The sequence below is a fragment of the Phoenix dactylifera genome, chromosome 4 (assembly GCF_051530095.1).
Source record: "Phoenix dactylifera cultivar Ajwa chromosome 4, Ajwa_hap1_PhDact_Kaust_v1.1, whole genome shotgun sequence".
Taxonomy (NCBI): domain Eukaryota; kingdom Viridiplantae; phylum Streptophyta; class Magnoliopsida; order Arecales; family Arecaceae; genus Phoenix; species Phoenix dactylifera.
The window spans coordinates 47,151,798-47,167,483 of NC_143193.1; the positions used below are offsets into that span (position 1 = coordinate 47,151,798).

Consider the following 15,686-nt stretch of genomic DNA (forward strand, 5'->3'; position numbering starts at 1 on the left):
TCACTTATTTTTGTCCCTTTTTTTCCCATTCCGGATCCTAAAATGTTCAATTAGAATAATGTGGAAGCAGCTAAACCTTTCCCCTCCCCCCTTCATTTATCTTTTAGCATGTCTCTCCTCTAAGAGCATTTTAACTTAATATATGCTTGACTGTTAATAAGTTCCATTTCACTGGCCTTGTATCAACCCAAGTGTTGGCATAATTTTAGAGATCATGTAACAATTTGTATTATTCATAATATTTTTTTTATTAGTGTGATCATGAATTAATTTATATTTTTTTTTTATTAACATGATCTTTTTAGAATAATTTTAGAAATTATATGGCAACATGTATCATTTATGCTATTTTTTATTAGCGTGATTATATATCGGTTTATATATCTTTTGTCACGCCCCCACTTTCGCGGAGCACGTGAGGCACCTAGCATCCACGTGGGGGCTACATGAGGAGGGAAACACGGGGTTTTCCTGCCAGATATTGTCCGGTTCCGGAGCTTCACGCAAGCGTCCTTCATCCTTCTCCGGTTTTGTTTTCCATCCAAAACGCGTCTGCAGGATTTGCAGACATCCGCCTCATATGCCCAGGCTCTGGAACGAGTCTTTCCGATGTGGAACTATTGGGCCTCATACCCTTCCCACCATCAGACAAGAGCCGTCTTTGGCTCTGATACCAAATGTCACGCCCTCATCTCCGCGAGGCACGTGAGGCACCCAGTGCCCACGTGAGGGCCACATGAGAGGGGAACACGGGGCTCCTCTGTCAGATATTGTCTGGTTCCGAGGCTTGACGTAAGCGTTCTTCATCCCTCCCCGATTTTGTTTTCCACCCAAAACGCGTCTGCAGGATTTGGAGACACCCGCCTCATATGCCCAGGCTCTGGAACGAGTCTTTTCGATGTGGGACTATTGGACCTTACACCCTTTCCACCATCAGACAAGAGCCGTCCTCGTTCTAGAGATTACATAACAATTTATACCATTCATAATATTTTTTCTATTAGCATGATCATGTATTAACTTATATTACTTTTCTTTTGTCAACATGTTTTTGTTAGAGTAATTTTAAAAGTTACATAGCAACCTGTATCACTCATGCTATTTTTTTATTAGCGTGATTATATATCAAGTTATATTATTTTTTTATATGAAGTCTGTATATGAGTATGTATAATTTTTGAGGTGTACCAGAATAGAAAAATAAAATCAATTTTTTCTCTTTTTTTTGTTTTATCTTTTTTCTGTAAATTTTTTAACACTGAGCTAATGACTTTTTATTTAAATAAAAAAGTTGGTACATGAGGATGACATCATTTCTCAGAGCCACCTGATTCTAAGTGAGCGAGAATGCAATACTATGTGGAGTCAGTGATCATCCTTTCCAGTTTTGATGAGGCAACAATCCCCAGGAATGTTGTCACTGGCCATAAGAGAAAAAAAATCCATAATAGCAGCAAAATGACTGAATTATTGGACATAATTAATCAATGTTCATACAACACGCTGACATCTATGATATAAAAGGTATACCCCTGCTCAAATAATGCAAACTGCGAGATGGGAAGAGCCCAGCCTCGCTTGAACTCACTTCCTAAGAAGAGGACGTCCCTTTTTTTTTTTTTTTTGCTTAAAAGTACGTCCCTCTTTCAACAATGTGCAGCAGAAATGAAATTAACAGTGTCCGAGGAATATAACCAGTCTAATTAATTTAACATATAGGATTCATAAGTAATAAGTTACAAAATTACAAAGATTAAAATATAAATACAGAAAAGACACGCATTAATATGTAAATAAGAGAAATTTAAAAAAATTAATCTAGAAAACTAAAATAAAAGTGCTTAATATTTTTCTCCATAGTTTTACTAATAAATCATGCCTTAACCAAAATTTCAGAGGTTAAAGCTATTTAGAGGAGCGCCATTTCTTATTAGTGTTTTCAAACTCAACTAATAGTGGCGTTTAGTAAAAAATCAGAACGCTGTTTTGGCTTTACTAGAAAGCTAAAAGGTCTATATGGGAAAAGTTCTATTTTGGAGTTTCTTTCCAAAATGCTTTTTGACCAATGTCAGAAAACTATTTTAATTTTAATAAAATTTTTCTGATGACCAAAATGCCCACTAACAAATCTTATGATTACATCTTATGTCATACCGTATCGTAATATTTTATTATACAATAAATATACTATAATATAATAATAGAGTAAAAATATATTATGTTGTAGAAAGCTGAAAAGGTTTATCTCGGAAAAGTTCTTATTGGACCTTCTCCTCAAAAGTGCTTTATGACCAATGTCAGCAAGCTATTTTGATTTTAATAAATTTTTTCTGATAACCAAAATGCCCACCAACAAATTTTATGATTACATCTTATATCATATCATATCATAATATATTATTATACTATAAATATACTATAATATATCATATCATATAATAATATATTATTATACGTAATATATATATATATATATATATATATATTATAATATATATATATAATAGGTACATTTATATGTATATTTATATACATACATGTCCATATATGTATATATAGACATATATATTATTACAATCATAATTTTATATAATAATAATAATAATAATAATAATAATAGTATTATGATAATATATTATATTATTATTATTATATTATAATATATGATTAATAATATAAATGATAATATATTAGATTATATTACATGATATTATATTCTACTATATGATTGTATTATAATATTAGTATAATTATTATTAAGTATATATATAATAAAATTTTAATAAAATATATATATATATATATATATATATATATATTTAATCTATTATTTGATTAGACCCCGGTCATGCTTCTGGTTTCCATTCTTTCTAATTCGTTATATTATATTATATTGCCGTATTATATTACAAGACAATATCATATTATATTACAATTATAATAGTGTAATATTATATTATAGTAATATTGTTCTACTAATAATACATTACTATATCATATTATGTTATATTATTATATTGTAGTAATCAATATTATATTACACTATATTATAATAATATTATACAAAACAATAATATTTTAATATATAATAATATATAATATTATATTGTATTATATTTTACTATGTAATACTATGCAATATTTTTTATTATCATTTTATTATACCAAAAGCATTTTCTTATTTTGATTACCAAACATATATTATAGTTTTATGGTACTTTAGAAACGTAGTTACCAAACTGTAAGTAGCTTTTAATAAAATCTCTACCTTTAAAAATTTATTTCTAAAAGCTCTACTACCAATAGTAATCTCAAATAGGGCCCAAGTGAGCCCTGCAATCTATCTCACCAAGTAGGCTACCAGACGGCTCTGGTCCAAACCTGGCATTACATAAAACCTGGTTGAACCGCCGAACCCAAACGGTTCAAACTGTCAGCGGCTCAATTGACTCGGACCCGAGCCGGTGGCAATATTAGAAGAAAAGAAGGAAGCACTAATAGATTGAAGCCCTGACGAAGGCCTCGTCGGGATTGCGTTCTTCGCCTTCTTCTTCTTCGGCCGGCACCGCCCTCTCCTTCTTATTCTTCTCGATCAGCAGAGCGGTGGGGTGTTCATCGGTAAAACCCAGCGATCCCCGCCAGCCGACGCCGACCAAACGCGAATAAGAGGAGCTGTCGGATCGCGCCGCCCATCTCAGTCTCTCGCCCTGGTATGAAATGCTCCATCCCTTACGAACTTGAAAGAGAGACGCACAAACGCCTTTTTGTTTTTTTTTAAAAAAAAATTTTCTAATCAAATCCCTTTTCTATTTATTTTTTTTACAATCCTCTTAGATTCTTTCCATCTCGTTTTAGATTTCCTTATCACACGTCAAATTGTCTAGTATTTTTTGCGATCTCTCTCGCTTGGTTTCTCTATTTCGGTGTTGGGTTTCATTCAATCTAGTGGCGAGGCATTTTATCTAGTAACACCTTGATGATGTACGTAATTTGTTTTACTTTCTTGCCGTTCGCTCCACTTTTTCTCCCCTAGTTTCTTGATATGTGCTGTTCATTTTTCCGATTCTTAAAAAAAAAACAGATTAAGCGATGGAGGTATCAGTTCAAGATGCTAAAAGGTTATGGTCGCTCCTCTGGAATAAGGATGATCAGCTAGATAAGAAAAGGAGGTTTTTCGAACGCCACTCTCTTTTTTCATTGCATAAAGTTCCATCGCTTTTCCTCTAATTCACTGAAAAATTTGTGCTCTATTTATTTAATTATTTCTGTTTTTGATGATGGATGAGTTCTTTGTGGCTATGCTGAAGGTATGGTTACACTGCGCAAAGAATATGATCTCTAAATTAAACTGAGAAGCCCTAGATTTTTAAGCACTTTGCAGTCAGTAGTACATTCCCTAAAATATTGGGAGCAAAATTGGAAAACAAGAAACAGCTATTGTTGGTTGTTTGTGTTGCCAATCCAAGCTACGAAGCTTGGTAAATGCCAACCTCTTGAAAGGATATACCCCTCATAATAATATGGCATGACTCTATAATAGTGCCATAGCAGAACAATACTTGTCTGCATCATGTTTATTTTAGTCAACCAATATATTTGTTTGTGTGATGATGAATTTTGCAGCATGTTTTGGTTTATTTTTTGATTTTTAGATAGAAGTTCAGTTTACACATGCTTTGCAAACTTGAGTTTGTCGATAAAGAAACATCATATGGCAGTCTATTTTTGTTACATCATATGGCAGTCTATTTTTGTTGTGACCAGTTAGACATTAACCAAAGACACACACACACACACACAAACGTGGCTGTTAAGCATTTCTTACCATATGAGAAATGAAAACAGTGTTTGTGAAATGTTTGCCTCCAACCAATCTAAAATATTATCATCTAGCCAGGTCATTTCTGCCAATTTGTCCAATTTTTGTGCAAGCTCTTTATGATGGAGCGCCCAATGATATTAAATGATACCATATTGCATCTATTTCACAAATCAGATATCACTTAATTCATAGTGTATACCATAGAGACAGAATGAGGAATCAGAGATACAGAAGGAATATGAAATGTAATTGTGAGGAAGCATCTAATCAAAGTTATATAAGTTTTTATATATTGGCATGAATTTGAGTATTTGGGGTTTGTTTTTGAATTTATATATGAAAGATATGTTTGAAGGGTGAAAATGAAAAAAGTAAGTTAATTCAATCAGAAATGGGTTCGTGAAAAACATAGTTTCAATAGAAGAGAGTAGCAGAAGCATCTAGGAATTTGAATGTCTGAAGATTTTAACTATGAAAGAAAGGAGATGAAAATGCTAAATTGGTTGCCGTACCACCCTTGACAGTATGAAATTACAGAGGTCATAAATCTAACCTTATTTATATGTGATTTGCTTGTGGTTTAATGAGTTATCTAGAAGATGTTTTTCGGTTTGTAAAAGTTCAAAATATTTTAAATATTTCATTTAGCTGATAAGAAATAGCATATGGTCCCTGTGCAGGTGGTTGCTGCAACCTGCAATCATGTCTACATCCGAGGGCAGTCAAAAGAAGTCCAAAAGACCAAAGTTTTTGACAGATGCGTAAGTGATCATATTTTTTTCCTTCCAATCTAATAAATAGCATACTATCCTAAAATTTTTTTGATGGTGCCATCAATTTAGCCTGTCAGCCATGTTGAGACTGATTGAGATCCTGCAGCAAAACAATTTGCAGAGATTTGGGTTATAAAGGAAGCTTGTTTATTCTTGTTCAATGGACTTATGTATGATTGTTATGGGGCCTTGTTCCTTCAAACTTATTGAGTAATAGGTTTTGCACCAATATATTAATTGATACCCCTGCATTACATAATGATTTGTCACACAAATGTTGCTCCAAATTTTAGGTGCTGCTGCCTCTACAAAAGAATGCCTACGTATTTACAATTGGTTAAATGAGTTAAACTTATGCACCGCAGGCCTGGCTTTATAAAAAATTTTCTGCTTTGCTAATGGCATTTCCTCAGTGAAATGAGGACCAGCTTGTAATGCATAGAAATCTTTCCGTTCGATGCTTGGTTGTCCATAAGATGAGCTGGCGGCGGCACTTCAGATTTCTTGCCATGCTTAATGGACGGCCTCTGCTGGGTATATAGGTTGTTAAATGGTTGAGGCTGTCTGAACAATTTATGTTATTGATTTAATATTGCAAGATTTGCCTAATTTTTATCTGTAGCTTTTGTGATATATAAATCCTACATTTGATTCATCAGATTTAAATATACCACATGTGGAGAAAATTTCAAGGATGTGTCAGCTGGGTCTAGTCTGACAATCCTTATATTTCGCTGCGATATTAATTTACAGGATATTCAGAGGTTATCCTGTTGGTGCTTTTCACTTTTTATTGGTACTATGATTACAGACCTCTAATATGTAAAAGGAAAAATGGATCTTATGGTATGCAATAAAATTATAAATTGTGCTTTTTTGTCCTCTATTTATTGTATGTTTGAAATTTCATCTAAAATGCACATTTTGGACTAGTTATATCAGGTTTTGAGGATCCAAAATGCAACTAGGTGTTGACATGTAATCCTAGTTTTCCCCCTACTCAACCCAAATATACCAAATATTTCTGCTTCCCCTAAAGTTAATTGAAATCAAACCTACATAACTAACATATGATTTCAGTTTTCTTCTTTGTCATATATGAGGGTAACTACATCTAAATGTCTAGATTTACTGTTGTCTGGATGGAGATTGGAGAGCCCAGGATCTGAGGAGAGCTAGAACTTATATTTTAAAGGCATTCTGCAGACTTTCTTGCCCCTTCAGAACTAGAAACAATTGTTGTACAAATACTACAAATACTACAGGAAGGCCATATGTTGGTGGTACTGTTAGAAGCTTATATACTATATGATTTCGTGAGTTTGACCTTTAGATTGATACCAAATGATGATTTCCTTTTAAAAAATCATCATCATGTTTTTGAAGTTTGGATCTTCAAGTCCTCATAAAAGTAAATTCAGCAGGGAAGAGTTCTAGACTATGTATATAAGAAAAGGCTGTTCAGAATGGTCACCTGCAAGTTAAAATGAGGAGGTGAGATGTCAACCACCTGTATGAAACAATGTATTAATCCTACTCAATTCATACCAAGGTGAGATGCATCAATATTGTAAATATGCATCGGCAGAGGAATGCACACTCAACTGTATTCATTCACTGTGCAGATAATTTATATATGGTGCACTAGGGATGAGAATTTAGATCCTTAAGTCTATGATGCCAATATCTTTTAGAAATTAGATTTCTTCCGTCACTTAAGAGAATGGAACATTTGTTAGGAATGAAGCACAGAAATATTATCCTCTTCCTTACTAGAATTCTTCTGCTTGGTGTTGTTATTAGTATCAGGCATTTGCCATCACATATATGATTGTTAGTTCTCTTAGGATTCTACTGGAATAAAAGAATTCTAAAATCCTGCAAACCAAGTCTTAACCAATTGGGATGGTTTTTATTTGGGATCCATTTAAATTAATCTTTTGATGGATATTTTTGTAAATTGTGCTTCTTTTATGACTTAAAAGTGTGACTTTGGCTCAAATCATAGACATGTTTCATAAATTTGCCTCTTAGTATATTATTTTGTTAGAACTTAGGAACATAGCAAATCCTTTTTGTTTGTTAAATGCTCTAGTAAAACCAATAATAGACACATCCTAATACATAGGACTCTGTAAGGTATTGTACTGGTTCCTGATATGGAGACTCAAATCACGTACGATCATCAATACCAGTTTTTGTAAGCAAAATGGACATGTGATATTCTGGCAAGTTGAATAGAAAGGAGTCGCTTGGAGTTTTTAGGACCAAGGATGGCAAAACAAATACCGACAGGCGTGATGGCTGGTGCCCGGTGCGGTACAATACCAGTTCGTACCATATTGAACTGCAGTGTACCGGAACTATGGGGAGGGAGAGGGAGAGAGCTGGAGAGGAAGACAGAAAGGGAGAGGGGGGAGGAGAAGAAGGAGAGGGAGGGGGAGAGAGAGAGGGTGAGGGACTCACCTGGTTGGTCTCCCAAGTTCGGCGGCCATAGCCGGGGAAGGACGGGGAGCAAGAGAAAGGTCGGATGAAGGAGGAGGAGGGCTTTGGCAGCGGCAATTGGAGGTAGGAGAGATTCAAGGGTTTCGAAGGGCTGCACAGGGGAGTAAGAGGGAAGGGGGGAGGGGGGGTGGAGGAGGAGGTGAAGGGGCTGAGGGGATCTGCGATGGGGCAGTGACGACGGACAAGTAGGGTTTTGAAGAACTCGGGGTGGGAGTTAATCGTAAATCGAGGCTGGGGTGTGACCTATTGAATCAACGTGCTAACTGGGAGGGATTGGGTTTAGCCTGTTTAATGAAAAGGGCTAATCGGGGAGCCTTTTTAATTGGGTTCGGCTTGTTTATAGTGCCGATAGGGTTAATTGTCCTGGTTCTCTGTTGGTTCGGTTCGACACGCCTTGAATCGAATGGTTCGAGGCAGTACAATTAACGATGCTTAGGACCATAAGGATTTGATATCTGAAAGATTGTGTTAGTATATGGTTCTTTTATGATGAAATAATTGATTATTTGTGCTCAGTTCATGTGCAACTATTTCCATATTGATGTTCTAGTTAAGCTTTTATCTATCACCTTCTTACTATATTCCCTTTATGGGTACACTAAGTGGTTAATTAATGTTAGCAAAGCTGTAACTAAGCATCCACTCATACTCTTAGAGTTCTGTATACATGCTTTGTTACTTTGCTTCTCTATGATTTAGCTATTGCATGTAAGATTTGTCTTATGAGGAATATGTAAAAAAGGGAAATTATCAACCATGTATAAACTGTTTATTGAGTCTGGAAAAAGTTGTTATGTAATGTGGTTTATGATACAGAGGCTTTCAGCAACTCTACCTGACGAGTCTTTGATATGTTTGATGCATATCCCTAGGTTCATCTTGCTATTACTTTTCGTGCATGAATTTCTGTCTTGTTTGAGCTTTAGCCTTGATTAGTTTTTGACAAGATGCTTCTTCTCAGTATGAATCTTCAGCCAAAATTATTGTTTTCCGACCTCTAGGCTGGGACATGGATTAGTGTATAAGGGTCCAAAAATGGAGGAACAATGGCAGCATACTGAAACACTGATATTCTGGATGTGAGAATGGTGAACATCCATAATAGATTTAAATGAAACTGATCTGTTTAGAGTTAGCTGAAACTGTGATAGGACACAAGCCTTTTAATATGAAGACCCATATTACAAAATTTTTAAAAAACGGAAGCCCAGCCCACGAGGTTCCCTTCCATTGTAGGGTTTGGGAAGGGTTAGATGTATTATAAAATTTTTATTTAGTAGAACAGCGGTTGTAGGAAATTAATAGGGTTCATGCTCCTTTCTGTGCAGTGCAAAATTGCTCGTTATTGTTGAGTGCTAACAAATCCATTTTATCTTTGATATAGTTGGATTTTTAGTTTATTTTCTTTTGCATCATTACTGTATTTTTGAAGCCAGCCAGAATATTCAATTCCTATCCCAAAATCTTGTAGGCTCAATGAATCAGAACATATTGGACTTGTTTTCAAGATTTCCTCAATGCGTTCCTGATTGGTTGAATCGGTAGCATGGGTATCTTTTCCACCCCATATTTTTTATGTTAATATTTTAGATTTTAAAACAAATTTATCCAAAACTTATACACGCTTTATGTCTTTTGACGGCTTTATATAATATACATCAGTTCTTCTATAACAGGGAGATGATAGAAAAATATTGATCTCTTAAGAAACTGATACAGAATGGTCATCTGCAATTCCAAGATCTTGGATTTTCTCCCTTGGTTTTTGGATCAGAGTTCAAAACTAACTGAACATCTAATGGTTACCCTTTTATTGGCAAAACAGAAGAGTCCAATAGAGAGTTTTGATTACTTTCCATTATTGCTGTTTTTTTTGAGTGATGGTATCTGTTATGATTTGTTCTATCTGTTGCAAGAAGTGAGAGTCTAATCTAGAAAGATATGATAGATATTTGTGGTGTCTGTGCAGGTATTTGCTGGAATCACACATTAGGAGTCATGAGGTTAGTTGCTGACTTACTTTTCATAAATGGCTTAGCTCTAAAAATTTGAGCTCTGATTGGTGCTAATTGTATCATTCATTTGGGAAGGAGTGCAATGACATGTCTTTGTTTGAAATCTTGATGGTTGAAGTATTGATGAATGAGGCTAACAATTGTTTACTCAATTGGTTGGCACCTCTCCCGCAAGGGCTTGACCTTGGAGGAGGTATAGGTTGTAAATCCTAGGTCTTGCTCGAATAGCCACGTGCGGGGCGGGGGTGGGTGTCATGGGGAGAAATTCATGCACTTGTGTTTTAAATGTTACCAAATTTGACTTAAACAAATAACAATAGCATGGTCATTGCCATTCCATGCCTTACCAAATAATAATCTAAAAGACACAAATGTTTCTTCTACAAGAGACTGCAGTCATAGGTGAATTCATTGAGATTGTGATGCTAAGAGTTTGCATAAAATGTATGTATGTTGCATGATTAAATCCCTGATTGCTTCTATATCTATTGCCTTATGGGTGCTTCTTTTTTTGTAACAACAATTATTTAAGTGGACTTTGTTTGTTTTATATGATGAAAATATGAAAGCATGCTTTGAGCATGCAAGTGTGTGCTTTGAAGAGGACATGTTCATGCCAAGCATACCATACCATTCTTGTAGCGAACTGGTACTTTATATACCCCTTGGCGCTGTACTAACACTTGCCAAGCACTAGTTATTACATGACCATCCTTTCCATGATTGTGCTTGAAGTTTAAATGTCCTTACAACACCCAGCAACCACCCCACCCCCAACCCCCCCCCCCCCCCCCCCAAAAAAAAAAAGCTACTGTTCAAGAAAAATCAATCATATAGTATGTGAATATGTGTTATAAATCTTAAATTTTTGTAAGATTCTATAATTGGTGATTTAACAATGGGCTTTCTTTATCCCATAAAGTAAAGTAATTCAAAATGCATTATTGAATAATATTTATGATCTACAATTTAATTTCATTTGATGCTTTATTTCATCGAAGCATGCAAAAAGCGTGTCTGTGCTTGGCTATGCATCTATTCCTTGATTTATGGAGGATTCATGCCAAATGAATACCTCTGGAATTTGCCTTTTGATGCAGCAACTTCAGAAAAGGAAGTGATTGGCTGATCCTGAAGATTTGGATGGCTTGCTTATAAGGATTCTTGTCCAAATCCTTGTGGACAAACTGTCTGTATGCTGACCTTGCGTTGCCTTTTCCTTATTGTTTTCCTATTAATTCTCTCCACTTTCAATAAATACTGATCCTTTTAAGAGGTTGCAAATGGTTTGATGTCATCAGAAAAATTACAGAATCAATCCAAATTGCTACACCAACCTAAACTTGGTATTAGCATTCAAACTGGTGTTTATTCTATTGAGAAGCCCTAAAGATATTTTGAAGGAAGCTTAGGTTCTCATTTCCCACCAAACAAGCTGCATTACCTTCTAAAATCTTAAAGTATCCATGTTATTCAAAGTAACTTCGAAATTTTAGCCCAAATTGTTTGGTTATTGTTATGTTAGATAATTTTTAGCACCTGGTAGCTGACTTTGTTGTTTGTGTTGTTGAATTCTATTAGAGTTTGTGTGTGGGTGTGCTTCGGCTTTGTTTGGACAACTTTTACATATCCTGATATACAAAAAATAGTCTGTCTCAATGTTATCAGCTTATTATTCAAGCGTATGATATGTTTTATTGCTGATAATAGGTAGATTGTAATAAGAATCTGATATCATGATCTTTTAGTTTCAGTTTGTACTTGAATCTGTTTCCACTTGATTATAACTATGAAACTCAACAGGAAGACGGTCCAATGAATTGTAATAAGCAATAAAAGCAATAAGCACTGATCTGGGTTTATTTAAAAGCAATAAGCACTGTCATTATAAGGCATTATAATTAAAAATTTAACTACTGTAATTTTTTGTGATTTGTTTTATGTCAAATAAATGCTGTACATCAAATTTGACCCTTGATAAAGGTCTTGGATGTTTTTACCCATTCAGATGATCAACAATTATGTATTTGTTTTTCTATTTTTATCTCTTATACACCATTTCCTTTGTCAGGTTTCCTCCGAGATTGTAAGAGCTAATGTGGAGAGGTGCTTTGGATCAGATCATGATAGTCAAGGGACACACCATGCGGTTCAGGACTACCTGCAACACTCTGGCATGCATAACATGGAGAGTTACTCTGTAAACCCATCCAACTTAAAGACTTTTTCCTTAATAATCAACAACTTGAACAATGATGCACTCTGTGCTGTGGCTAACATTGTCAGCAACAACAATGTTAGCTTTGAGAAAACCCGTCCCAGGAGGAGAAAGGTCATAAAGAATCTTCTTCGCAGATATTTCACAGAATCAAATTGCAAACGTAACCCAACTGCACTGAAAAAGTTATCAGATATTTTGAGAAATCCATGCAATTTTCAGGAGAAACAATTGATGCTCGCCGCTCCTATCTCTCCACCTCTTCTTTCGACTATTTACAAGGTCTTGGAAAGACTTGGTGAAATGCCTCTTCGGGACCTCATTGCGATGAATAGAAGGCTCAAGGGTCGAGCGGTTGCCCCTCAATTTCCACCTGTCCATTATAGCTCTAAAAAGGACATGCTTTTAAAACGAGTGAGGAAAAGATGTGAAGATTCTCTTTCAGCAGTTAAGGAAGGGGATGACATGCCGGAACGATTAGCTAAGGCACTGTCAGTCATGCTTTTGTCTCTCAAGCTGAAATCAGGAAGTATTGAAATGCTCACATCAACATTTTACCCCTTTTCACCAGATATAGTAAGCTTGCAGCATGGAATTTTAAATGCTATATGGTCACTCCCTAAATTTAAATATGCTGATCTGAAAGCCTTGAAACCTTTAGTGGATCCAGAAGCTAAACTTCCCAAGAGGAGTTTCAGGATAGCTCTTAAAAATTATTTGAAGGAGTATTTGTTTGCATGTGATGAAATAAATATTCCAAAGGAAGTACAAAGTGCTCTTTCTTTTATCAATGAGACGCTGAAGCATCAACCCTGCATGTTTTCCAAAGAGACTAGGGAAGAGGAGGTAGAGGCTGTGTTGTCTGTGAGCAGTCAGTTTAAGCAAATTATATTGGACCTGATTCCAGACCATAGTATTGTTGAAAAATGTGGGGTTGCATGTTCAGGGGGGCTAGGAACTGATGAGAGCAGCGAGAGTGATGATTTTGAATTGTCAGCAAGTGACTATTTCTCTGGTTCTGATGACTGTGAACACAAGCAAACATATGATTCTTGTTCAAATGATGAAGCGGAGACTATTGGGGATTCAAGACCTAAATCTTCCCCTATCACTGCTAGCGGCACAGACTCTTCTCAGCTTGCTGCAGCTGCTAGAAATACAACCGACATTATCCTTAAAAAGACTAAATTGGAGCATAATAAAATGAGTGCTCTCCAGCACGATCCTGAAAAGTTGATAAAACCTAATATTCAAAATTCTTTCCAGAGGACAGCAAGCATGGGTGAAAAAGCAGTTCAGGATATCTGTGACAGGACAGCTGTAGTTTCGCATCGTCTAATTGGCTCTATGCTGGAGAAGTTTCTGCAATTCGAAGGCAGAGATGTGGATGCGATGACAAGATCTTATCTTAGAGGTGGATTATCTCCTGTAGATTCACAAGGTATTTTTAAGATCCCTCGTTAAATATTTTGTTATAATTCTGTCCATAAATATTATATCAAAGTTTATTGAGTAAACAAGTTCTAATGTGTCCTATTCTTGTGATCAGGTGCTGAAGTTCTGTTGAATACTCCAAAGAAGGATTTGAAGGCTCAGGTTCTTGTTCAAGCTGTAGAGGAGCTGCTACCTTCTTTTCCAAAGAGGTATAAATTTAAAGCATAGCTTAAGTCTTCTTATTTTACCTATTTGCATGTGGAACTAGGTTTCCAAAAGATGGTGGTGATAGAATTTCTCTTATTGATGTCACTGTTTCTGCAGTTGTATAGAAAGAGTGAAGAAGTTGATGGAGCTGCCATAACTTGTCGGACTCATAAACTTCAGTTCTTAAGGCATACTTGGGAGGTAGTGTCAATCAGGGATGACAAAATTTGGAAGTTGCCTCCCCAAATGTTGAGAACTAGATTGGCTGTTCTGGATTTTGGATCTAAGACAAGTTTTGGTTGGTATCAACACGCATCGGATAACAGAGAGAGCAGTAATTTCAGCAGAATAACAGGGCCTGGTAGCATCGGTAATGCTAATGAGGATCGCTTGGTGATTCATTCATCTTCCTTCGGGAACCTAATTCTTGAAAGCAGCACAAAGGTGCCATGGGTAGTCATGCAAAATGAAGCATGAATAGCATAATTACCATTTTTCTGGAGCAGCTCCACATTGGAACATGGGTGCAAGAAATAACACACGGTATTAGAAGTGATTAAAGGGGAAGCATCAGCAATGCTGACTAACTACTAAATATTTTCCAGCTGTACCTCGGACATACTCTTCTTACAGGCATTGGTTTGTCGTTCTAACTATCATATCCTACATTTTTTTGGAGGCAGAATTGCGGTGAAATTTATGAGAGCATTTTGTAACAAGAAAGCATGTTCTGAGCATCAACTAGCATAGTATGATAAGATGGTGCTAATTACTCTGCAGAAGAAGGTAGCAGTTGCAAGGTGTTGGGTGTGTTGATTTCCTCTTCTTGGTTGTGTAACCATCGAAGCAGCACATGGTTCCTTACATTGTTGTTGCACTAACAATTCATGTTATATTCCTCCATGGTCTCAAAATTTCCTGTGTCGAGCACATTTCCTGATCCAGCATTAGCACCATTATATTGATCGCTATGTTGTGTGAGTTAGCACCTTGACTTCTCTCCTTTTTTCATCGATGGCTTGCTTAGTTTGGAAGTTTGAATTACAGGGTTCCTAATCCAGAATATGTTTTTATTGATTAACCAGGAAGAGAGCGGAGATATCATTCAAGAGGTGTGAAGTAGTGCTGCAATTTTTGACTGACAAATTGGGCCAAGTTGTGTTCTCTGGGGATGCGATAGCGGAAAGAGATGTTCCAAATAACTCGGCACCCTTTTTGAATTGATGAGAAGCGGCTTCTCCGACTTTTCTGCACAAATGGTCAACGTTCCTCTTCTCCTTTCCTGTGCATCCAAGCAAGAGTTTGCTCTTCTTTTCAGTTCCTTTCTCTATTTCCCCTTACTTTTTTGGTTTCTTCTCCACCACAACGTAGGCAAACAGTGTAAAAGAGTCGGTTACGAAAGACCTTGGTAGTGGTTTTGTTATATAATAAAGGAGGGGTGGCAATCGGCTCGGGTCAGCTCAGAATCAACTATAAGACCAGTGGGAGTACAAGATGGTTAGTTTGTGCTATGTTGCTTATCATATTTGGTTGGGAAATGATAGATTAGTTAAGAACATTGATTAAAGCTCCCAAGTGACTCTGACGAGATTTATACTCCATGCCTCAGAATTTATACTTGCCAGGAAAGAGTCATTGATAACTAGAAAAATCTGAGATCCTAATTTTCTTAAAATCAATTTCGATAATAATATGAAAGATGGAGGACCCAA

At 35.9% G+C, this 15,686-nt stretch overlaps 1 protein-coding gene across 5 annotated transcripts; it reads left to right on the plus strand.

Moving 5' to 3' along the window:
• Window positions 1-3,499: 3,499 nt before the first annotated feature.
• Window positions 3,500-15,444, plus strand: LOC103714816 (DNA double-strand break repair protein). 5 transcript variants are annotated; one of them, XM_008802236.6, is made up of 8 exons: window positions 3,500-3,710; window positions 4,082-4,169; window positions 5,503-5,583; window positions 10,070-10,103; window positions 12,187-13,774; window positions 13,883-13,976; window positions 14,092-14,951; window positions 15,060-15,444. In XM_008802236.6, the coding sequence occupies exons 2-7, from the start codon at window positions 4,090-4,092 to the stop codon at window positions 14,129-14,131; spliced, it is 1,917 nt and encodes a 638-aa protein (XP_008800458.2). In that variant the 5' UTR covers window positions 3,500-3,710; window positions 4,082-4,089; the 3' UTR covers window positions 14,132-14,951; window positions 15,060-15,444. The 5 variants fall into 5 exon arrangements, with proteins under 5 accessions (XP_008800458.2, XP_088576301.2, XP_088576299.2 ...); XM_088720173.2 differs by having other exon boundaries at window positions 3,505-3,981; XM_088720175.2 differs by lacking the exon at window positions 10,070-10,103.
• The last annotated feature ends 242 nt before the right edge of the window (window positions 15,445-15,686 follow it).